At 40.4% G+C, this 25,272-nt stretch overlaps 1 protein-coding gene across 9 annotated transcripts in view; it reads left to right on the forward strand.

Moving 5' to 3' along the window:
• ZNF532 (zinc finger protein 532) overlaps positions 1–20,446 on the forward strand; it is a 33,848-nt gene extending 13,402 nt beyond the window's left edge. For 8 of the 9 annotated variants that reach the window (XM_050986660.1, XM_050986661.1, XM_050986659.1 and 5 more), the window contains 7 exons: positions 3,000–3,181; positions 6,046–6,222; positions 10,176–10,338; positions 13,710–13,988; positions 17,331–17,443; positions 17,781–17,928; positions 18,187–20,445. In XM_050986660.1, the coding sequence (XP_050842617.1) occupies positions 3,000–3,181; positions 6,046–6,222; positions 10,176–10,338; positions 13,710–13,988; positions 17,331–17,443; positions 17,781–17,928; positions 18,187–18,681 (1,557 nt within the window). In that variant the 3' untranslated portion in view covers positions 18,682–20,445. Of the gene's footprint in view, positions 1–2,999; positions 3,182–6,045; positions 6,223–10,175; positions 10,339–13,709; positions 13,989–17,330; positions 17,444–17,780; positions 17,929–18,186 lie in introns of all 9 variants that reach the window. The other variant, XM_050986663.1, reaches the window with a different exon arrangement.
• Positions 20,447–25,272: the final 4,826 nt, after the last annotated feature.

Below are 25,272 nucleotides of genomic sequence, written 5' to 3' on the forward strand. Positions count from 1 at the left end.
GATGAGGGACAGAAAATAGGTTGGGAGGATGATGCTGAAACAGAAATTGAAAGAGAAAGAGAACAAAGATAATGTGATGTTCTCACTTTCAGGATGTGAGGATTTTTGTCTTTATGGCCAAGTAAACAAAACCTTTTGCCCTTCCCTTTCTCCCTCTGTCTGGTGCTTTTGCCCTGTTGCTGCTGAGTTTGCTCTCCATATGTGTCCTTTAGATACTGTTTATCCTGGTAATTTACTAAAGGAAAGCAACTGTGATGTTCACAGAATGCGAAAATGCAGCTGCAGGGAGGTGGAGAGAGAAGTATGGGTTCCCCGGTACTGCTATTCAAGGAGGGAAGCCCCTGGAGCTGCAGCCAGCAGCTGGCCTGTCAGGGTGTTTGTGTCTCCTCATGGAAAGCCGCTCTGCTGCGCTGCAGGTTTTAAAAAAACAGTGCAAAGCACTGGAGAAAAATAAGCTATTTTCATGTTCTTCCATTTGAAAAGAACACTTAATAAATGTAGTTTTAAATGCTCTTTGTTGAAGTATCCTTTTACATCTTAATTACACTTTTTTGTAGTCCTTTTCATATGTCAAGCAGCCGCTGTTTTTTATGTTGAGTTTGGTTGCATCCTGTAGGGGTAGTGTTTCCTGGAGAAAGGCTCTGTATAGGCATTTATTACTAAGTATGTTGCTACTTTTTCATTAGATGTTACCTCTTGAGAAGCTTGGATGAGAAATACTCTGACTTGTTTTCCTTCTTGGTGCTTGGCACTGTCTTTTTGCTGTAAAATTGCCATTATTGTGGGGGAAGAAGACAGGGAAGTTAGATGAGATTGGTATTTTTTCTTTGGAAGGAAGAAAGAATTAAAATAAACACTTAGATTTTGCAAACAAGTAATAGGAAAAAAGGTTATTTGCAGCTTACTGTTATTTCTAGTGTCCCATCTAATTGCTCCTGAAATGGAAAATGTATAGTTTTGTGTTTCCAATGAGTAAGTAGCTGCTCTTATACTCCTGTTATGAAGGTAGAATGTTTTGTTTAAAATAAGCAATGGTAGAACAATCTTATCAATGAAAATAGATTCACTATAAAGTTGTTACCCTTCTGTAATGTTTTATTGCCACTAATATTCCTGTTAAAGGAATATCAACCTAAAGGAATATTCCTGCTAAAGGAGTATTAACCCTGACTCACTGATAGGTTTTCTGGCTGAATAAAACCCTCATCTACTTGCTGGGGGAAAAAGGTAGCAAACCTGGGCTAATGAATGTTAGTATTTCTCTTAGTTATAGATAGGAGTATATAGCTCCCATGGAAACTGCATAGCTCATGTCCCTTCATACTCAGCGTATGTGTGTATCTTTATTTTCCACCTGCACCATTTTTCCTTCTAACCCTTTTTTTTTTCTGAAACTTTGACTTTAAATGCAGGCAGGTGATGATTTTCACAAACTGTGTTTTATTTTGGTGTGGGTTGGAATGAGAGAACTGGAAGTTAATGCCACCTTAAGCCCAAAATAAAATGGTAAGCAAACGTGCTGAATGTCAGAATTTCGCAGTAGATGCTTCTTGTTCTACTGTAATCAGTTACAATTAAACATTTTCTGTACTCATTGAAATAGCAGCGCAGGGGCTTTAACTAAGAGCATTATTGGCATGTTGGGTCAGCAAATATGTCTGTCAGCTTGCTGCAAAATCAGGAAGATCACTGAGCTGGGGCTGGAAGGTTGTGTGGCTCTTCCGTGGCATCACATCCCCGTTTCCTTCAGAAGTCCTGCAAGCCAAAGGCTTTGGAAGGATTGTGAAACCTCCAAATGTTTCTGTTACTGGAATAAGAAGTTCTGGTTTGCTGTTTTCTTACGTAATCAAATTATGCTCCAGATTCTCCAGTATTGCATTACAGCTTGTTAATACAGGAATAGCCAAAGAGTCATTTGGGGAATGGTACTGAGCCCAGTAAATGTGGCACTTATTGCTGGTCAGAGGGTTTTGCCTTTATCTGAACGTAAGACAAAATTAACACCCCAAAACAATTCTGGTCAGCCTGAGGCTGTGAGTCCCCTATTTTTGGGCACTCTTTGGTCAATTAAGGCCAAATATTTGGCATTTCAAAGTGGGTATTTCTTCGTGTCTCAGTATACCTTGCGACTGTGTCCCAAAGGCTCTAAGCAGGTGCCAGTTTGAAATCTCTGTAGATAGCTGAACTCAGGGAGAGCCTTGCGGGAGAGCAGTACATCTACCCATGCTGAACACTGCTGTAGTGGGCTGGCAGGAATGCCAGTGGAACCTGCATTGCAGTGATGGCATGTTTTCTTTGCTTAACATGCTGTATATTTAATGGTTTGCATTTTGCCATATTGCTGCATCAGGACATGGGAGAAGTCTGTTTGTACAGAGACTGTGTTCAAACACACTGGGCCACAGTGCTCCCAGAGCGTTTATTTCAGGATTTCTTCATGCATATGTTAGTAAATAATTTATAGTGCAGATCTGGAGATCTTTTTTTGGCCAATATTCTTGCAGAGTGTACACATCCCTACATATGCCAGAACATTCTTAGAACATTCCTAAAAACATGCCAAATACATGTTCAAAAACATACTGATGTCATGAAGGAGTCTTGGGTTTGATTTTAAATCTTTTCAAGTTGCTGGTGAGGTTCACAAGTCCCAGGCCGTAAGAGACAATAGCAGTAATTTGATTCTGGAGTTGTATGTAGGCCCCTTGCACTATTTAGGTAATCTGGGAAGGCACCTGAGTAATATTTCTGTAAAGCACGTGTATCTCCTGTGGTCAGTGGTGTAGGAAGGAGCTTTGTAGCCCAGGATGCCAGTCAGTCTGGCTACCAGCACCTGCCAGCTCTGTCAGCAGGGTTTGGGTTTGTACTTGCCTACTGCATTGGGTCCCATCCCAGTTATGACATTTAACCTTTATTTGCTGTATTGCAGTGTTTGACACAAGATGTTATGTAGAGCTGAACCAAACCTTTTGTCTCATCTATTCTGGTTTATCATTTAGAAGACATGCAATATCTGCCAGATGCTGCTTCCTAACCAGTGCAGTTTTGCATCACACCAGAGAATTCATCAGCATAAATCTCCATACACGTGTCCTGAATGTGGAGCAATCTGCAGATCTGTCCACTTCCAGACCCATGTCACTAAGAACTGCCTGCATTATACCCGAAGAGTTGGGTTTCGGTCAGTATAATGATTCCTTTTGCTGTCAATTTATGTATAATTTATGGTTTTTAAAGTGGTTTTCCATTTTCGTAAGCACTGTTTGGACAATACCAGCTTCATGGGTTTAAGATTGTCATGGCAACAGTAGTATTAGTACTGAAATTTTGGAATAAATACATTAGGATTCTGCTTTGTTTTGGGCATCCACTTTTGTATATGATTAAATCAGAATATTAGCTGGTGTAACACAAATTCAGGTTTATAAAGTCTAGAGAATTCAGATGCATTGTCTTAATTTCAGGTTTTCAAAAACCTGCTTGAGTTTTTCCAAAACATTGAATTTTAGATTGTTCTTTCTGGTAGAAGAGTCATTGTCAGTACTTCCAGAATGTATAGTTGAGATGTTGATGGGCATACTGCATCTGTCTGGTTGTTCTCTTTTCTGTGGCAAGTCAAGATTCCTTGACTTTAACACTTTACATCACTTGGAAATTGCCTTTCTCAAACAACCTTGTCTTTTGGTTCTCCTTTGTTACTCTTCAGTTTCCCTTTGACTTTTACATTTCCCTGTAATGGCAACTCACTGAGAAAATGGGGAGCAGAGGCATTTCATAGAAATGTTTAGTTTTGAAAGACTTGAAAAAATGCTTTCTGTTAGCATTTTCCTTGCACTTGAATGGCAGGCAGCACAGCAAGAGATCAGAAGAGCCACCTGTACCATAAGCTTTGCTTAGCACTCCAAAAACACGTCCACTTCTCCCTGTCTGCCTGGAAAAAGGCCAATTCTAAGTTTTAGAGCAGGTAGCTCCTTCCACCCTTAAGGTTCCACAGTTCATTTTCCAGGATGTCTGTGCAATTGTTCCCTAAGGGATGAAAGCGTTTTTACTGCATCAAGCCTCTGTTATCAGCTTGAATTCATGGCCTGACATAACTCCAAGCTCTTTTCATTTCTTTGGGTTCTTTTCTTTTACCCTTTTCTCTGAAGCAGTAGTCTTTCTTGTCCTGCATTTCCTCCATCTGCTTCCTGCACTCCACTGCTCTTCCCTCTGATGTATGTCTCTTGGGTTTGTACATGGAATCACCTCTAGGGACTCCTGGCATGCCCCGGTAACACCAGCAGAAAGAATCCCCTTCACTGGGAATCTAAGTCACTAAACTTTTCAAAATGTCTCATAAACATCTCATGTCATACTGAGTCAAGAATTTCTTGATCTGGTGAGACTAAACCAAAGCCGCCCAGGCAAGCAAAAGCAGTCTCTGGGAATGTTACTGTCTCACTCCTTAGCTTCCTCAGCCTCTCCTTAGAACTGCGGTGCTTTTCCCTATGAGCAGCATAGCCTGTCCTGCCTCTCCACAGGGCCTCTGCCAGGAAGTTCCCTCTGACTCCAGTGATTTAGGCTAATTGTCTGCCCTGAATCAGCTGAAAACTTCAGCCTGAAGTTTCACTGCATCCTGCTAAGGTGAAAGCAAGCAGCTGTTAGAACAGTCCCCGAGAGGAAGGCTTGGACCTTAGGAGCTGTGTGATATACAATGGTGGATGCTGAGGATCAGTAGAGAATAAAGTCAAGGTGTGGCACGGGGAGGTGAAAATGCCACCCCGCTCTCCAGAGGGACACCTCAGGAGTACATGTGTTACTGAGGGCATCACGCTGTGTATGGCTGTGAAAAGTGCTCAGCTCTCTGTGAGCACAGAAGCTCTTAACAGAGCAAAAAAAAAAAAAAACCAGAATAATCTGCTTTAGAGAATGCATTGGTAAGCAGAGACTAGATAGGTATAAACTCAATGAATAATATTAAGAGTGTAAACTAAATGCCCAGAAAAAGAATGGATAACATTTCATAAAATTCAAGGGTGATAAATTTTAAAAGTAGAATGGGATCCTTGAATTCAATGTAAAACTGCTTTATTGCTATCATCAGGGCAGTAAAACTATTGAAAAATTAAATTGACATTTATATGGAAACAATCATACTGCCATGATAGATACTAAAATTAAAATTCTGAAAGGGTTGAGGCCTTCTACGTTTGAAGAGTTTGTAAAAGTCTTACTGCAAAATACTGATCAATAAGAAATTGGCTCATTTGACAGGTAATTGCTGATTGCACTATGTTCTTGGACTGATTTGGGAGCATTTGCTACTGGAGATGTAGAGCATTAAAGGGGATCATTGTGTATAAAAATTCTTATGTTCTAATATTAATTCAATTTTTAATTGTTTCATTTTAGAATAGATGCAGAAAGGTCACAAATTTTCAACACAGCAGAAGTATGTTTTTGAAAAATATTTTCTGAATTCCAATATTATATATTGATCTGATAGTAGGGATTTGGTTTAGTTTTCCTGAGTTTCAATCCAAGTGCTGATTTGATTACATGTACAGAAAATCATTACCAGTATATCTTCATTAAATCTAAACAAGGGAAATGGTGAAAATATTTTCCTTACTGGTTTTTCATTTGGTGGTAGTTTCTAAATTGCTGTGGTGTACTTTAAGGAATGCCCTGCATGTGATAAAAATGCATTCTGGAAAATCTCTTTCCAAATTTGCAGAGGATTTAAGCATTTTTTCTGCAATCAATAGAGTATTTGTCTGTCCACCCTTCTATCTGTTTTACTGTAATAACATAAAAACATTCTGACCTAATATCTCTTAGATTTTCAAATGACAGTGTGTGAGATTTCTTTCCCCTTATTTTGTGATCTACAAATCACTGGTTATGTTGATTCTTACGGGGTTTTTTAAGTTGACAGAGTAATGTAGTTTTATCCAGTTGTTAGCCATGTGTGTTTCTCTCTTCCCTTTGCTTGAAAATCCATGTTGATTATGTCCAGCACTGCTCAGGGCAGGCTGCACTGACTCTCCTCCGCTCTCTCCGCAGCTGCGTGCACTGCAATGTTGTGTACTCTGACGTGGCGGCACTCAAGTCTCATATTCAAGGTTGCCACTGTGAAGTCTTTTACAAGTGTCCTATCTGTCCCATGGCATTTAAATCTGCTCCCAGCACACACTCCCATGCCTACACACAACACCCGGGTATCAAGATAGGCGAACCAAAGTAAGCAAACTTCATCTTCTACTGCACTTGCCTGCATTTGAATGACCCGTGAAATTGCATTCTGTCCGGTGCTTGCAGGACAGCCACCAGTTTGTCAGCCTGCTGGTAATGTGGGATTTGTGTAGTGCTTTCACGACTTTTCAGCTGGTAGTTCACTGGGCAAAGGTGACATTGCTCTGAATGTACTAGCAGGTCTTTAAGCACTGCATGCTACAAGAGAGTGATTGCAAAATGTAATTACACAAATTATCTGGACAGGTGGCCAGAGCGTTGCTCGTTCTGATGTTTTAATCTGCTTAGCTCATCTGCATTTTTACTGTGAATTAAAATAATGTGATTCCTGAAAGAGATGCTAATACTAATTGGTGCTTATGTGGTGTTTTTCATAACGTGGTTGAGAAGTTGAGAAAAAGCAATTTTTTCTGTTTATATAAGTTTTTTTTCCAATAGGTAATCTCTTTCCAGCTTAAAGCAGAAGTGGTTTTGTTCTGTGGCTAGGAACGTCGCCCATAAAAGTGGTAGTTTGCTGAAGGTGGTGACGCAGGGTACAAGTAAGACTCGGCTTCAGGGTCTTTTTTTAAAGCTGTTGGACAGCTCTGCTGAAGGTGCTGCTGTGTGTGCAGACTCCAGCCCTCGGGTGTGAGCCTCTCTGAGCACCCCTTCTCTCCATCTGCCTCTCCCTCACTGCCAGAGTGCACTGTTGAGAGCAAATAGGGATTGAGCTCCTTGCTTTCTCTGGGGCGTGCACAGAGCACCAGCATGGTAACAAGTTGCAGGCTCAAGAACATAGAGGGTGTCATGTGATGTAATAACCAGCGTTCCTAAGAGTTCAGCTTCTCACGACTTCTTCTAACATATTAACAGCAGATTTTTTTCTTTGTTTACACTTCCATCAAAGCAAAATGACAAACTTGCCATGTCTGATACCAAATGGAAGTAATTTCTGCCTAGTGGGAAATGATACATTATTTTAATTCAGGATGGTATCCATCAGTCAGGGGCTGTTAGATACCAGCATTTAAAACTTTTTTCAGGTTCCCATAGTTCTCATTAGAGAAATCTAAAAGATTAAGATCACTCTTTGTGTAAGATGCTACACATATAAAAAGCGAACTGTGCTTGGATCTGCCAAATTGTTTCTGATCAGGTTAATGAATTAAGTATTTTGCATTCGTTTTTTTCCATATAGATGCACTTATAATTGCATTCCTCTATGAATTTACTTCGATTATAAAAAAATGAAATTAAATTGTATTATGTACTATTGTAATAAGTCACAGAATCCAGAGTGGAGCAGTCCTCTTAAGAAGTGGTGTTTCCTTTAAATATGCCAGTTTTAATCACAGTGCTGCCTTAAATGTATGCAGAGTGACTGTTAGGATTTTTCCAGCCCTTGCAGTGTTCAGAGTTCTTGGCTTGCTTAGTTCTGAGCAGAGCTGACAGGTTGTATTTGAGGCAATACATTCACATTTGGGTTAATTGTGCTGCATCATGGAGCACCCAGGCTGTGTGACTGGCACCCACTGCAAGCCTGCCAGCCTCATTCCTGACCCCAGGGGTGTGGCACAGTCCAAGGACACTGGCCATGGCTTCAGCAGTGCCCCATGGCTTCTGAGGGACTCTGGAGTAGGTCACAGTCCTCTGTTTACAGGAATTGGGCTCCTGGGGAATCTGGCTGCCTGCTCCTGGCATTTACTTGGAACTCTGTGATTTACAATTACATTACAAACAGTTGCTGCAGAACAGATGCACTAAACTATTTAGTGTATGAAAAATTACTTTTATATGCAGGGATTCTCAGTGGAATGAAATGAGATTATTTTAATATAGGAAAATGGATGGCTGTCTTGTCTTTCAACTCTGGGAAGCTCTCTCCTGTCATACTCTAAGCTCTGGTTTCCCAGAAGACCACAGAGGTGATCTTTTTTCAGTAAGCAGTGTCTAGGAATGGCACTAAGATATTTTTCATGGCTGATCTATTTTTGAATACTGGAGAAATTCTTGTTTATCAAGCCAAATTATGGATATTTATGGTACTATTGGTAAAAAGTGTATTATCTCACAAGTTCCTTTTTTTCTAGAAAAAGAAATTGGGAAGGAGGAATACTATCCTCTGGTGCAGACGCTTTCCAAATGCTAAATGTTTTTTATATGACTGAAAGTATTTTCCTGAGATAACATTTGTATTTATTCCAAGATAGTACATGAATTTGCTAAACAGAGTTTTGGCAAGTGAAAAGGCCATGCGCCTGCTTTGGTGTGTACTGTGGGATAGGAGTAACCAGCCTGGGAGTGGGACGGGATGGGACGGGATGGGATGGGATGAACTACCTGACTTATTCCAGCATCCCTGTAAATGACATCCTGTGGAAGCACAACTGCCTTTAAGCTTTGAACAGCATTTTAGGCAGTTGCATGTTAAACACTGACTACTTCAATTAAATTTAAAAAAAAACCAAAACCAGTGTACATGGTTGCATGTATGTTAAGGATTGAAAATCATGTTTTTGCTGCGTCTGAAGGAAATACTCCAGGTGTGTATAGTCATAACTCATGCTGCGAGTTGTGTTGGTATGAATTTAAGTGAGTACAATCTTTGCCCAGAGAGTTGTCTGAAATTTGGATCTTAACCAGATAGTTCTGCTCTGTGAAGGCAGGGTAAAGTACTTTAGCTGCCACAGAAGATAGAGATATTTAGCTCGTGGCGTTTTTAGAGAGTTACAGTTTTAATATGTGATAAATTAAGAAAGAATTTCTACAAATCTCCAGATCTGCAGTGAAGGGTTCACCACAGAAAGCAGGATAATAGATCATCAGAGGATGCTGTGTAAATAATACATTTATCTTAGCATGTGTGAGAAACTGGGACCCCTTGACAGCACAAAACCAAAGTCTTTCCCAGTTAATACGAAGAAGTGCATTGTTTTTCATTTGGAGTTACAGGACAGCTTAGACATGGAAACAATGCCAACAATGCCCATACTCTTGTCATCTCAAAACACAGTGCAGAGTGATCCCTAGAGCTCTGGAACAATGCACTATCAATGATAATTACTTAGAGGGATATAGAAAGGATATTATGTGGCTAATGAGAAGATTTAGCGCTTTAGCAGGTAGGAGGGTTTGGTTTTGTTTTTTTTTTTAAGTGGAAGTTACTCTTAAAGATGGGAAGCGCCTGTTGCTGTACTGAGCACCTGTGGTTGGGTTTCTTTTATTTTAGCTAAACTTTCTCTGCAGCACTACAGATTACATGGCTTAGATTTCTCTCTAATCTCATGAGCTGTGGTTAGAAAACTGCTGTAAGAACAGGAGTCTGGGGAACCTATGTTCAAAAGTCACATGTGCTCCAAGAAAGGAAGTGTTTGGTGGTGTCTCTACGTTTCTGTGACAGATTCATCAAGGCTTGGAATGGCAGATCAGGGAAATCCCATCCTGCGCTGTTGGAGCTTCAGGGCATTGACAGAGTCTAGGTTTGGCATTCAGGAGCATCACAGCCATGAAAATTGCCAAAAATGTATTTATCTTGAAGTATGTTACTAACTAGGATTGAATGAATCACTCCCTTACAATATACTGCATATACAATATACAGGTTTGTAACCTGGAGCAGGGATATTATCCTTTAGCTACAATGGGAATCCAGAAACTGAAGATGTTGAACTGTCAGAGTATCCTGAGCAGATGTTGTTGTATCTGTAACTGGCACTTGCTACTGTTTTCTGGCTTCATGTTTGCACTTTTAAAATTTTTTTTCTATTTTTCTGTTTCTTCTCCTGCCCCAATATTTTGAAATTGAAGGATGTTTTGAATTAGTTTAACTTTTTTCAGGCAGTGTGAAATGATTGCTTAAATATGTCAGATCTTATCTGTGATGAGAAAAAAAGTTAACGTCATGATTCTTGCAAATAGATCATCAACATGACTGACATTGTTTACTGTGCTTCTGTTTTTAGAATAATATATAAATGCTCTATGTGTGACACTGTGTTTACTCTACAACCTTTGCTCTATCGCCACTTTGATCAGCACATTGAAAACCAGAAGGTGTCTGTTTTCAAGTGTCCAGACTGTTCTCTTCTGTATGCACAGAAACAGCTTATGATGGATCATATCAAGGTGTGTAGGCATCTTCTCTTGTTTCCTTCATGATACCATTTGTCATGCAATACATGCTGTGAAAAGGCATGGAGTTACAAGACTGCTGAGAGAGGTGTTAATAATTCTGAGGGGGTAATCTGTGAATGTTGTTCTCAAATGTTAGACTTTTATATTTTGTCTGGTTTTCAGCATATCTGTAATGACCCAGTCGGTTTTTCTGTAAGAATGTTGATTTTTGTATCCTGGGAATATTTCAGCAAGTCCAATCCTAACAAATACTGAGTTTTATTTACAGTATATTAAGTATTATTCCAATTGTTAGGAGCTGAGAATGATGAGTGCATCACAAAATCAAACCTTTGATGTTCAGAATTCACCAGGAAGCAGTATATTGCTAAATGTAGAGGTTACTTGTGTTATATGAACTTGAACATGTGTGCTTTAAAAATAAATTCCAGTGGATTTCCTCATAAACACCCTTAAGAGCTGACGATTCACTGTGATCCTTGTAAGTCCTGGTTTGAAGGATCAGCAGCCCCCTGGCTATCATTTGTTAGCGAAGTGTTTGAGACAGACTCTTACATCATGTCATACAAAATACTGTGGAGCTTGCTGCGCTTCTCTGGCAGTGACATAATTTCTGAATACTGCTTCTTTACCGTAGAGTGGAAGACCAGACATCTTTTTTGGCTGCTAAAACCATAATTTTGCGTTTTCATCCCAGCTACGGCACTTGTAATCACAGAATTCTCTGAAGTAGTGTTGAAAAGAGGATCACAAGTCTTAAAAAAACCAGGTGATCTTAAAGCCAGTCTTCAGCTTGAGGAGGAGATGAGGGAAAGGCTGAGCCAGGATGTTCAGAAATACAAGGACTGGGTATTTTCATTGTTTCTGAACTAGTAGCACTAGTTCTTGCATGTTTACTGCAAGATATCTTAGATGCTCCTCTCATGCAGCAATGCAAAACTCTGATTTCTGTTTCCTTTGATCTGTTCAGATGGTTGGGGTTTTTTTACTAAATAGGCAAATTCTGTGTATTGCAGTGTAGTCTTGTTTCTGTAATTAGTTTTTCCTGACTCAGATATTACTGGAAAAGTATTGTCATATCTGTACATGAGTACTTCTGTAAGACCCGAAGACAACACTTTCAGGAGCTCGATCTGACTGCAGTTAGGGCCAGAAGCTTATCTTTACAGAAATCAGGGTGCTTAGTATCTCACATTTCAAAGATATGCTCTCTTACTGGGGCACTACTTCACTTCTTTGGCTTTAGTTTCCCATGACAGTATTTGAACTTTCAACCAGTGGGGTTTTAGCGTGATTCACGATAAATGATTCGGACATTTTTGAGACTAAAATTAGAGTATTAATCAATACATGTGCAGTAGCAGTATTGCTGGTTTTGCATTTAGGATGTGTGTATAGCATTAGTGACTGGAGCAAAGCATTGTAAATTGGAATTCAGTTAAGGGGGACTGAAAAAACAGTCACAGGTTATAGATAAAAGCAGAAAAGGATTCAGGGAGAGAATAAAAGCACAAAAGGACTCAGGGAGAGTACAAGTGCCAGACAGAGGCAGAGCTCAGCTGCACAGAAAGTAATGGTTTGGTATGGCTAGACATAAACCATCAAGGCATAGACAGACCTGGTGAAAGTAGGACAGAAAGGGACAGAAGGAAGCTCAGGAGGAGATTATTTAAAGCTACAGAAAATAACCCAGAATAATTCCTGCAGATGCCAATATTTCTTGATGGCAAAATGTATGTCTTATTTTCCTGTAATGATTTGCTACAAGAAGATTTCCAGCAGCCAGTGAGAGCAGATGTTGAAGGACTTGCCTGGCCTGGAGGTGTAATACTCCCTGTTTGGCCAGAACTGGAACTCCATACTATGCTTTAATGCTCTTGGTGTAGTTTCAAATAGAAAATGAAATCTTAAGTATTATATTTACAAGACATTTGGAAAGTTGAGCACTAACATGTTACATGCTGACAGGTTAGGCTGGAATGGAATCTCCAGGTCAGCTTCAGTTGCCTGAGAGTACGGGAACCTTGTTTCCTGCTCCCCTGTGCAGTGGATACTAAAGCCAGCCTCCTCCTTTACTATACACCTGCACTTTGCTCTTTGTTGTTGGCCCTATGCCCTTTGCTTTTTATTAACAGTTATGGGGGGTTAATTACTGGCTTTTCTGCTATTTAAATCTGTTAAATCAAAGAACATGTTCTACTGATGAGGTTGATATTTGTCTAGAGCCAACGGGTAGTCTCAAGAGCCAAAGTATTTACAAAAGAACTTGTTGCTGGAGTATTACGTCGATACTCCTATATTCCCAGAATCAAGAATGGATTTAATGGGTTTTACCTAAAGAAAAAATAATTCTGTTTGGGCTGGTTAAATGTGTCCTCCAAGAGGGTTATAGAAAGGGTCAGTAGGTGAGAGGATCAGAACACTGTCCTGGTAAAGGACAAGCCTTTCAGACATGACCTCAATTGTGGGTCCATGTTCAGCAGTGGATTAGCTCTGTGCTGCATTCATCCCTGCTGGCCCACAACCCTCGGTATTCTTGCTGTGTCCATGTCCACATGTGGAACTCAGACACAGAGCTGAAGCCCCCCAGCCCTTTCTGAACTAGTCGCTTTGTTGGAAGGCTCAGGTGTCACACCAGTGCACTACACTGGTTTGGAAATGGAGAGTGGAGGAAGGAGGAGTTCTTCCCTTCTTACTGACCATTGACTTAAAGTGCAGACATAAGTCCCTGAGGAAAGCTTCCAGCCAGGAACTTCAGGGTCTGGAGAACAGCTGCTCAGACCCCTCTGATGTGCTGTGGGGCCCTGCCTGCCCCACACTACCTAGCAAGGTAGCCCTAAATGAGTGTGCTCATAACCTGACTAGAGAGTAAGGCAGGGTTCAACCTCAGCCTCAACATAAAATGTTAATAAATTACATAGCTGTGTGATATTTCCAGAGTTGCCTTATCTTATTTACCAATATGCCAAGTCAACATTTAGTCAGTAAAAATGCCTTTCCTTCTTGGAAAACTCCAGTCACATAGTCTGGAATGGGGATGCTCAACTAACATGTCATGTAAGTAAAGCGAGAAATTAAACTTAACATAAAGTACTTCTTGAGCCCTTTTTTCATCCCTGCTAAACTGCAACTTAAACTTAACCTCCAAAGTAAGTGTCTTATTTTTTTTGCGAAAATACCTATATACGGTGTCAGTTATTGTTAGGTCATGCTAGGTCTTGCCTTTACTTAATCCTGTTTCTTTGCAAATGTGATCTGATGATAATAGTATGCCAAAGAAGTAACTGAAGGCTTTTGGTTGAATACAACTATGTATGTCTATGTCAGTTTTATACCTTTTTTTCCTCTCTCTTTTATTATAGTCTATGCATGGAACTTTGAAAAGTGTTGAGGGGCCACCAAACCTGGGGATAAATCTGCCTCTCAGTACTAAACCCACAACTCAAAACTCAGCCAGTCACAACAAGGAGGACACAAAATCTATCAATGGAACAGAAAAGTTGGAGAAGAAATCTCCTTCTCCCATAAAGAAAACAGAACCTAAAAAAGTCACTAGTCCTGGCTGGACATGTTGGGAGTGTGACAGGCTCTTCACTCAGAGAGACGTTTACATCTCCCACATGAGGAAAGAACATGGAAAGGTAAAGGAATATATTCAGTACAAAAAGGTGAATTAAACCTGAAAGGTGAAGTATTTGTTTCTAAATTCCATTTGTGTCTCTGAAAATAATTCGTTTAAGTCCCAGTATTATTATTTACTGTTCTTATATCTATTTCATCTTTTTTGCTTTGGCTGCTTAGTTTTTTTAGTTTCTACATCATTCTACTGGGAAAATCAATTGTAGGCTTGTTCATTCAGTACTGACATTTTTTCAAGATGGAAAGTGTGACAGATATTGCTGTATTTCATCCAAACCATCTAATCTGTTCCAGGTTCTTATTTCTTCTTTGTGCCTTCTCAGTTCCCTCTCTTTACGGTGGTGTGGTCAACGTGGCAGTGCTGGGGTAATGGTTGGACCCAGTTTTAAAGATCTTTTCCAGCTTAAACAATTTGATTCTGTTCTGTTCTGAAGCTCAGTGCCTGTTAGCCTCAGGGAGTGGAGACTCAGTCATGTTTTACTCATCCAGTGAGTGCCAACTGGTGTTTCATTTAAAGGCAGACACATTCCATAGTTGAGCTGTTGCTCTAATCTGACACTTAAGAGTTCAGCTGAGTTAACAAGTTGAATTTTGTATTTAAAGCACCTGAATTTGAGCTATCTTACTTAAAACGGATTGAAAGCAAAATGTGGGAATGTTGCATCCTCATGTCATCAGAGAGACTGTTTGATGTTCTTCCTGCGTTCAATAGCATTTCCAGTTAAATGAAATTAAAAAGACTGGCAGGCAGGAAGGCAGTAGTGACCCTGCTTAGCTGTGGCAGGCTCCAGGCCCTTGCTGACATGTGGCAGCCACCAGCCAAGCCAGTCTTCACCTTTGCAATGCTCTGACTCTTTCCTCAGCTGGGAACCAGAGAGCTAAACTGATGTACTGTGCTGCACTGCAGCAGAAGAGCAGGACCGAGAGGGATAATAGGCTGATTTTGTCTAAGTGGAAGAGAACCACTCTGAATGAAAATCTGTAGTTTTCAGGATTCTAATGTGCTGTAATAAATGATTGCACATTTCCAGAGGTTTCTATTACAGTTATTATCTCTAAAGCTGTTCTGCAAATTATTTATTCTGTTTATAAACGTTTTATGGAAACGCTGAAAATGCTGGACTACTGAGTGTCACCTTCAATTTTCTTAGGACAACTTCAAGCAAATAGCACCCCAGCATCATTGCCTCCAGTAACTCCCGCCCCATTCCTTCAGCTTCTTGCTGCCCAAATATTAACTCAGCAGAGCTTTTACTGGCAATCAGAAATGCGTTTAAGACTGAATGCATTGTACATTTATGCAATTCTTAAGAATAAAGCAGCACAACCTCCCAATGAAACTGTCACTTCAGAGTTAACTAGAGAGCGATATTCAGTCTGATTCCATCCACAGCAGAGTAGCCAAAGGCATGTAAAAGAAGGTTAGTAACATATCAATAATGCTTTTTAAATATTAATTTTAAATCTGTGTCTTTCTCTCTCTGATGTTTATGTGAAATGTTACTTCAAGAATAGCCCTTATTATGAAATATTAGATAATTGTTGCACTCAAATCCTGGCCTGAAGGCCTCTTTCATTGCTTCCATTCAGGTGCTGGTTTTTATCCCCATTCAAGCCATTCCCTGAATAACACGGGAGGCACACAGATACTAAAATAAACAGAAATACAATTCCATGTCTTTCAGAAATGGGGGATACAGACCAGGTGCTACATTCCTTCCCAACCTGTCAAAATTTTTAGTAATTGTTAGCTGTCAAAAAGACTATGTTGAAAAACTAAACTTTTACCATAGAGAAAATAGAAATGAGCATAAGATAACCAAGTATGTTATATGGATCTAATAAAGCGAGGAAATAATTTACTGTCTTATTTTCTTAAGAATGATAGGTGTGGGTTAAATGCTCTAAAAGGATCCTTTCAGAATGACTGTTTAAAACTGTAATTAAGCAATTCATGTGCTATTCACAAAATCCATTGTCATGCAAGGTATATGAAAATACTAGTTTCAAACTTCTAATTTCTGCTTTTGTAGGACCAGAGTGAAAGATCTGTAACCCCTAGCTGATTCCAGGCTGGATTATTCATAGGAGAGGTACTGCTATGTATATCCCCTTTGGACAGATCCTTAAGGTTCCAGCCCTTACTGGGAACTGTCTACGCAGACAGACAGATTCACATTTTCTCATCCTCTCCTGAGGATCCTGGATGAAGGGAGCCAGCTGTAGGGTAGGAAATTTTGTAGCCGCCTTGGTGTGACTCTCCACCTGATCTTAAAAGTGCTGCCAAAAAAAAAAAAGTTACCAGCCCAGACAAGGGATGGTTCCAACAAGCCTGTATAACTCCAGTCTGAAACTGGATCATGTGTGTCTACCTTCCACCAGGCAGCCATTTGCTGAGCTCCTTGGGCTTGTGTGCAGGCGTGTTTCTGTGAAAGGGCAGATGTTTTCCAAGTAGGAATTACCAACTCCAACTTAGTCATTGATCATCCTCTTCTGTATGCTCCACTTATTTACAAAAATAATTTTTCAGTTCTTTTTGGTTTCGCTGCCATTGCAGAAACTAATGAATCCAAAATCCTGTTTGGGTCTTTATCTCGAGTCTCCCCAAGGATTTTAGAACAAGTGTGAGGTCACAGCTAGCTACTCCACATAGTGCCCCCAGGTCCTGCTGAGCATCATCTTCCTCCTGCTTTTCTGACCACGGGCTTGATGCTTCTGCTCACTGCCGCACAGCTACAGTGTGTGACTGCTCCAACCCTTTTCAATTTCTTCCTTTACTTTTTCCTTCCACTTGATCAGCTGCCACATCAGCCCCACAGAATTCCCCAAACAGATGGCCATCAAGTTGGCATCAGATTGTACTGCTCATTTTGTCATGACTTTCCTGAACCCTGTTAGTGTGTCAGTGAGATTCAAGTTTGGTCCTTCTTCTGTGCTCTTCACCACTCCCTGTATGTGGCTGAGGAGCTCCTAGTCAGCAGCTGAGGACATGGTTTGGTGATGGGAAGGGAAAGCAACCTCTTCATCCTGCTGCCTTTATTGATCCAGAAATAGTCCTCTGCTCTTCCGTTTCTTTGGTGGAAGAAATTCTCTTCATCCACTGTCCTTGACACCAGTTTCCAGCTGGAGACAGGTGTGGGTGTGTGTAGCTCATGGGGGCCACACTGCTTTGAAAGAGGTCCAGCTCTGACTTGTAGAGTGTTGTTGAAGAGGGGGTGTATGTGAAGTACAGTACCAAAAATGGGTAAGTGATGTTTCTTTCCTACTTATCAGAAGGTTCAACACAAGCACCACTTTTACTGAACTTTTTTAATGAAAAGTCTTTCTCTTATCTTTTTTTAAAGCAAATGAAGAAACATCCTTGTCGGCAATGTGACAAATCTTTCAGTTCGTCCCACAGTTTATGTCGGCACAATCGTATCAAGCACAAAGGCATTAGGAAGGTTTATACCTGCTCGTAAGTTTTGGTTTTATTTATTTAGAAATGGAATACAAAAACCGTTGTGAGTTGAACATCTTTCCTTAACTGTGGAAAAGCCAGTGTCCCATTCTTTCAGATGCCCAGGACAGGCTAAATCAATTACCTATCCTGCCTGCAGAAACATGTCAGGCTCCTGAGAGTGCAGTGTGTAAAGTCTGAAATTTTGCTGAGCTGAGAGCTCTGTTCCACTTTGGGGAACCTGGTTTTCAGGAGTATCTCAAATACAAAACCATTCTTCCAGTCTACAAAAGGCACTTGTTAAGCATGACACTTGAATGTTTGTGTGTGTCTGTGTGTGTGTGTCTATCTGCAGGCACTGCCCAGATTCGAGACGTACTTTTACCAAGAGGTTGATGTTGGAAAAACATATTCAGTTGATGCACGGCATTAAAGACCCTGATGTGAAAGAAATGACTGAATCTACCAACATGGAAGAAAGGGAAGTAAAAGAAGACACAAAGGTAAAAGCTTAGAAGACTCATTCAATCACTGAGAATTTTTTTTTTTTTGGCTGTATATTCAGGATCATTAAATAAATACAGGTACTTTGATGCCATAAATGACTCATCTTCTGTGAAGTAGAGCCCCAAAAGGATCATTTATCAGAGTTGTTTTAGAATTTGCCAAGGGAAGATTCTGACATTTGCAAGTCACAAATAGTTATTAAAAGAGCTGCATATTTATGCTTACATGACACACCATTTCTGTCTCTTTGTTAGGTTCCTAGTCCAAAGCGTAAATTGGAAGAACCTGTAATGGAATTCAGACCTCCACGAGGTGCAATCACTCAGCCATTAAAGAAGCTGAAGATAAATGTTTTTAAAGTTCACAAGTGTGCAGTTTGTGGCTTTACAACAGAAAATCTTCTCCAGTTTCATGAACATATTCCTCAGCATAAATCTGATGGCTCTTCGTACCAATGCAGGGAATGTGGACTCTGCTACACGTCTCATGTGTCCCTTTCCAGACACCTCTTCATTGTACATAAGCTGAAGGAGCCTCAGCCAGTATCAAAACAGAATGGGTCTGGGGAGGATAATCAGCAAGAAAACAAACCCAGCCATGAGGACGACTCTTCCAACAGTGCGGCATCAGACAGAAGATGCAAAGTGTGCGCAAAGACTTTTGAAACTGAAGCGGCCTTAAACACTCACATGAGAACACATGGCATGGCCTTCATCAAGTCCAAAAGAATGAGTTCAGCTGACAAGTGATCAGACTGTTTGGGATGCAGAAATCTCGCTCCACATTGGAATACTAATGACATTTTTGCTACAGAAAGTTCAACGTATAATAGTATTAACAGTACTGTTCAGGCTGTTGCAATATATTCTGCATAAAAGTGTTCCCTTCGCCTCATTGTCTATACCCTTAGAACCATTGAAGCAGTATTTGAGTTGAAAAAGGTTTGTATATATTTAAACTAATAATTTTTATACTCTTTGGTTATGTGTTTGTATCAGTATCTAGTGGAAAAAAAGGGGTTTTTTTCTGGTTATTTTCTGTTCTTTTGTAGTAAGTTTCTTTAAAACAGAGTTCTGAATGCCAGGGCAGTTCCTTAGGTTCTCCTAAACTGTTTGGTTTTTGAATGCTTCTGAAAGAAAGTCTAGCTAATGGAAGTTTAGCATCAGGAGGAGGTGCTAGGAGGGGAGAGGAGAGAGGAAGCAAGCTTAGGGGAGATTTTAAATTCTTATGAACTTGGACCTTCAAATGTCTAAGGATGCCTTTAAACTTTTTCTTACAAAATATATTATAAAAAAAAGACAAAAGTACCACTGCATGTGTAAAATAAAGTGCTGGTTTTTAGGTGGCAACACCAGAACAGGTGCAGACCTCCCGGAGTGGTGAAGTACTTTTGAAGTGTATAAATGCACAACTCTGAGTATCATGAAGTGACTTTTTTAGGTTACCAGGTGCTTGTGATCAAAGCTCAAATTGTTACAAATGGGCTGGGCTGCTCTGGATTTAAGAAATAAGATGTAATTAGAGGAATAGGTTTATAATGATTATGTTTTTTTGTCATGTAATTTATTAAACATAGAAATGAGTACACAGCATTATGTATTTTCCTTGCTGGTTATTGAAAGGAAATAGCTGACCCTTGCTACAGGGGTTGGGATTTGCCAGCTCCATATGATCATGCCAAACGTTCTTGGTGCTCAGTGTCACACACAGCCACAACTGGGAAGGAGCCAGCCCCAGCCAGGAGTGGGACTGGGGCTTGCAGCTTTAGCACAGGCCCTGCAGAGCTTGGCCAGACATTGCAAACTCCTGTCCAGCACCACTAGTTTTGCTTGCACAAGTACAAAAAGGTACCATACTGTCCCTTTCAGATAGAGTTCTCTGTGAGAGTATATTTTTAGTTTGTTTTTGCATTTTATACCTTGTATGTAACCCTACAAAAAAATTTTGTACTTTTTTTTAAAACAAATTGTGTATATATAGATAGCTGCATGATAAACAGTAGTAATTGTTGGGTTCCTTAAAAGTCTTGCTGCTGTCAGATGTTACTATACACTATGTCCATTACGACTGTATTAAACACATTTCATATGTAAATAAATGTGGAGCATTTTGCCCCAAAAGATTTGTGAGATTCTGTTATTTATCATTAAATTCTAATAGTTTTAAAATTTGAAGTGTTTAAAAAAATATGGGTCCTCTCAGCCACGTCTGTAAAACTTAATCATTCTGGAAATTGTTTATCAGTTACATTAGTTCTGCTCTCTCCACCCTCATTCCTAATTTGGCTCCAGGGTAGATGCTTGTTAGCCCATTTCTATTACTGGCATATCAAGTGCTTGTGAGGTACTTCATCCTACAGTGGGCACAGCACCACTGCCACCACTGCCCTTCCCATTTAGTGGATACCTCTGAACACTTGTTTGTTCATGTGCACTGTCAACTGTACAACAAATGAGTTATCACTATGCAGAATGGTGTTTTGTATACAGTGAACAGATAATAAAAGTTCAATTTTCACAGCCATTACTATTACTTTTCTTTATTTTCCCTTTTCTCTGTCTTACACCGGCACGTAACCTGATGATCCAAATGGCATCATGGTGCCAGCATGTCATGCTGCCACTCATGTCCCCAGAGGAGCTCCTGCACAGCCAGGGACTGCAGCCCAGCTGCTTGGCAGTGGGCTCTCTTCAGGTCTAACTGGCAGAACAGTTTAACTCTCCTGCCAGTAATCTCTTGAAAGGTTTAAGGGACAGAGGGTCTTGAACTGCCCCATAAGATCCAGCCACATTTCTGTGTCTGAGCTGACATACCTCCTTAACAGGAGAACGATGTCCTGAAAAGCAGGAGGTGAACAGAAGGTTTTAAAGCTAAGTGAGATATGGTGAAAAGGCACAAATATCAGTAGGCATGCCTAGAGGAATTATTTCCTGTTGTAAACTGTAGAAAAAATGTTTATACTTATTTTAGTCCAAGATCTGAGATTTGAGTTGTTTGCTTTTAATTAACAATGTGACACTAATAGTCAGTGATGACATAAATACTCCTCTTTTTTACCCCTTTCCTGTGAGGATTGAGTAATGGATTAAACCTCATAAAATCTCTCTGAGGATTAGGAAAGGGATCATGTAGACTCCACCATTTTGCAGCCACTCCTGTGGTTGGAACAAAGGTGCCTTAACAGTACAACCTCAAATAAGCCTATATCTCCTCCTGTTGTGTGCCTTCCCATTCCATCCCTTCTGCTCTTCAAGGAAGCAGGGAGCACAACGAGACCTCTGTCCAAATATCCAGCTGCAAATTGCCCAACGGGGACTGCACCAACGCTCAGGTCCCCCTGCCAAGACAGCCACAATAACACTGTTTTTTCACCTGCTAATATTGGTTAGCACCTCACCTCAGGGCATGTGGGCAGTGACTACCATGTGCATCTGCCTGCCTCATCCCTGGGGTGCCTGGACATGACACAGGGGTGCTGTGCCCTCCCTGCACAGTGCCCCCAGATACCTCCCTCAAGAGCTGTTGAGCCCTGGCCTGCTTGCCTGGAGGTACAGCCAGAGCCAGCTGTACTCAGGCCAGCCACAATCCCTGTAATTCTCTACACTTGTCTGGTGTTTGTATTTCTGAAGGGCATTTACAGATGCACAACTTGACCTGCCAAAGGCCCAAATGTTCTCAGTTCTTAACCTCTGTCTACCTGTGGGGAATTCAGTTTGGCAAGCCTATTTACTTTTAAAAGGATTTTTATACAACTCCGACCTTTTCATTCTGTTAATATTACCTTTCTCAGTACACTTGGCGTACACACATAGCTGCCAGGCCAATAACGGCACACAGAAGAACCTATTTTAGTTTAAAACCTTTCTCAAATATTAGGGCAGTTCAGTAGTCAATTATTTGTATTTGAATTTCAGAATATTTCTCAAAGGTTATCTGCCCAGGCTCTGTGAAGGGTGACTAGGAACAGTGGGGAATGGACTGACAAGAGAAATAAGTACAGAACTGGTCACCCATGGAAGGCACAAGCGTTCCTGACCTACATCCCTGAGCTCCGTGTACAAAGTAGATTCTGCAGCCAGGTATGGATGTGGACGCAGGAGCACGAAAGAAGGAGCTACTTCCCAGCTCATCACTGGGCACTTCCCCACTTTGAAAAAAAAGATTTGATTTGCTCCTCAACAGTGGCCATACAAAACCTGGTTTTGACGTTATTTCTTTCCTAGTTGGCAAAAAAAGAGCTTTGCTCATTGAGGACCAAATGGCCCATCTGAGGGCATCGCAGTGAGGCACTGAACTGGGAATGACCCAGATTCACCTGGAAAATTAACTGGAAGCACTACAGCTCTCTTATCTGAGCCCCAGGATTCTATTTTGAAGGAAGAAAAGTATTTGAAACAGTAATGTTTCAAATTTATTATTTGGCTAATTTGACTATTAGCCAAGTAAGATGAGCATAGTACCCTTCTCAGATATGTCCCCTTATATGATTTGGCGAAAGACTTTATGCAGTTCATTTATTTTCTGTTCTCAAATTGTGCTACTTTGTATTCAATGGCTCTAATATGATGGTGGGGATATGGATGCAGTGCATTACCAGCATTGCTCTCCCTGGGTCAGCCTAGCACTTGGCTAACAGTGCCATACCTCCGTGGTCCAGACCAATATTGCAGGTCAAGGACAACAATATTTCCTGATTTAGTGATTGTTTCTGATTTTTTTTTTCCCTGTTCCATGGGAGAAGGGGAAGAAAAAGAGAACATTAGTCGCTAAATTCAATTGAGTGTTCAGATAGCTGGATCCTTCCCTCCCCTTATCCTTCTTCCCGTGCAAAAGAAATTATTCTCACAAATAAACTATTCCCTGAAACAAATCCACTCAGCTGAAATCCAGTTAGCTCTGCAGACACAGGGTCACAGAGCAGACTCAAAATGTTGACTCATACCCTCAGAAAGTGACACTGGGGTTGCAAACTGTGCCTGTGAGTGGGTCTTGCCAGCTCCCAAGGCATATGACAAGGCTCAGGAGAGGAGTGACACAAGATAAAAGCCACACATGCTCCCAGGCAGTGGCTTCCAAAGTGGGGGCGTGCATCCATGGGCAAGCAGGAAGCAAATGTCTTTCTACTGTTACAAAACTGCAATGAAACACAAGTATTAAAAGTACCCAGAAGAGGGGAGAGTTCTTTGCCCGTAACCAGTCCCATGGAAAACAAAGAGCTGTCATTCAATATTAAATATACAAGTAGCACTAATGCCTGGCTGTGTGCAAAGGTCTGGCAAATTTGCCAGAATGTCAAGAGCTACATTTTCTGTGTACTAAAAAACTAGCATGATTTTCTAGCTGCAGAGCTCCAGAAGATTTACTGTACAAATATTGAAGTCAAACATCCAGCACAGGGAAAAACTTCAAAATACATGTAACCTTTAATAATCGAAATCATGCAGACGGTAAAATAACAAAGCCACCAAGAGAGGTGTGGGTGATTCCCAGCATCTCTGGAAGAGGAAGAAAAGCAACTTCCTAGTATGTTTCTCTTGCCTCACCACAAACAACGGAGGAGTCCAAGTGTTTTCTGAGCCATCAAACACCAAGCACAATCAAACCAACAGGCAAAGGAAGTGCAGTGTCAGAATTAAGTGTGGGTTCGTGCCTCGGACAAATGAAAGTCCCCTCTATGTGAGCAAAAACATAAGCAGCTTCGATCCTCCCAGGTCTCAACACAAAGCTGCCTTCTCACTTTTCTAAATTCTCCATACACTAACTCTGCTTCTTTCCTCTGCTTGTTACAGAACAAGATTTTACCACCTCGGTTTCCACTTTTAATTCTCTCCAACAGGAATGACTGCCAGGAATTGTTCTAATACTGAACTTTGTCATTTACATTCTTTCAGCTGCTGCCATCTCCCTTTGCCTTGTCTTTTGCCTCCAAAAATGATATCCCTGCTTCCCAATAGGCAAGAACAATTTACTGCCTGTTTGATGAATAAAGCACTACCCAGAAATAACACTCAGAGATTATTCTTCTATGACAGCCATTTGTCTTTGTTCTGTGAGTGGCAGTAGTGCAACTTTAGTCTAGGATGAAAATTCATCTCCATTTATATTCAGCCATTCCTTGTGTAACCAGGTAATAGAAAAGTCTCAAATATTTACTGTTAAGTGCAAATATATAAATAAATACAAAGTAAGGAATAAAATTATTGTACTTTAGGAGGAATTTCGGTGTGATACACAGTGTTTTGGAACAAAAGCTGGTTTCTTGTGTTTTTGGTTTTTTTTTCATATTGATGCAGACATGGTACCCAGCATTAATATAATGAATAGCTAAAGTGGAATGCACAGCTACAACCACAAGAAATGACAGAGATTTCCTTCCAATAGCAAAGCAAATTTAACAAAGATGTTTTTGTCAAATTGTTTTGGATTGCTATGAGTTAGTGGTCTGAACCCTAGTGTAAATTAATGGTATGTTCAATGACGTTTTTAGACACTGAGGTTTGTTAGTCTCCCTTACGTTAATTGTACAGCCTGTATCAATTTTGTCCCAATCACCATTTTTAATCTCTGTTTTCTTGGGGTTTTTTACAAAAATAAAGGCAAGAAGATTTGTACACAAAGGCAAAAAAAATATATTAAAAAAAAAAACCTGTCCAAATAGTATGGTATGAAAAACCTACTCAGGGAATTGCAGAAAACCTTTTGCTGGGCAAGAGTCAATACAGCATTTCAGTGGGCAGATCCCACTTGTACAGAAGATACAACATTGTTACACACCTCTTTAATTAAACTCTTAATTGCACAAAGAAAATTCAGAATCTTTTCACCACCTTTGAGTCTGTTCTTGTATATTTTCCTTCTCTCTTAGTAATTACTTCTGAATATTGCATCTGCCCAAAGGGGATAGTAGCAGATGCGTTTTTCTGAGTATTTAAAGGACAGCAGAGAACCTGAAACTATGTAAACTTACAGGAACTCCTGTATAGTAAGTAAAAGAACAGTGGTGTCACATAATTAGATAAGGTGAAGGATCTTATCTAGATCAGGCCTACCTGGCATCCTTGGAGCTTTCTTTCCAACCTGCCATTTCTTTTCATTCCTGAGAGCATCACACCTTCCCCTGTGGTCTAATGTCAGTTCTGCCTCTCTTAGTCAGTCCTAATCTGTTTCATCCAACTGTTTACCAGCATTAAAGTCTTGATGTATTTCTAGCAAATTACAAAAACACTGCTCTGGTCAGATGGTTTGTTTCCACTTATCTTAGGAGCATTTCCACGTCTTCTCTGTTCACCCATTCTCAGTGTTCAGGGGCTAATTTTAAACTTGGTGAATGCCTGACTCGT

The sequence above is a fragment of the Serinus canaria genome, chromosome Z (genome assembly GCF_022539315.1).
Source record: "Serinus canaria isolate serCan28SL12 chromosome Z, serCan2020, whole genome shotgun sequence".
NCBI classification, from domain to species: Eukaryota; Metazoa; Chordata; class Aves; order Passeriformes; family Fringillidae; genus Serinus; species Serinus canaria.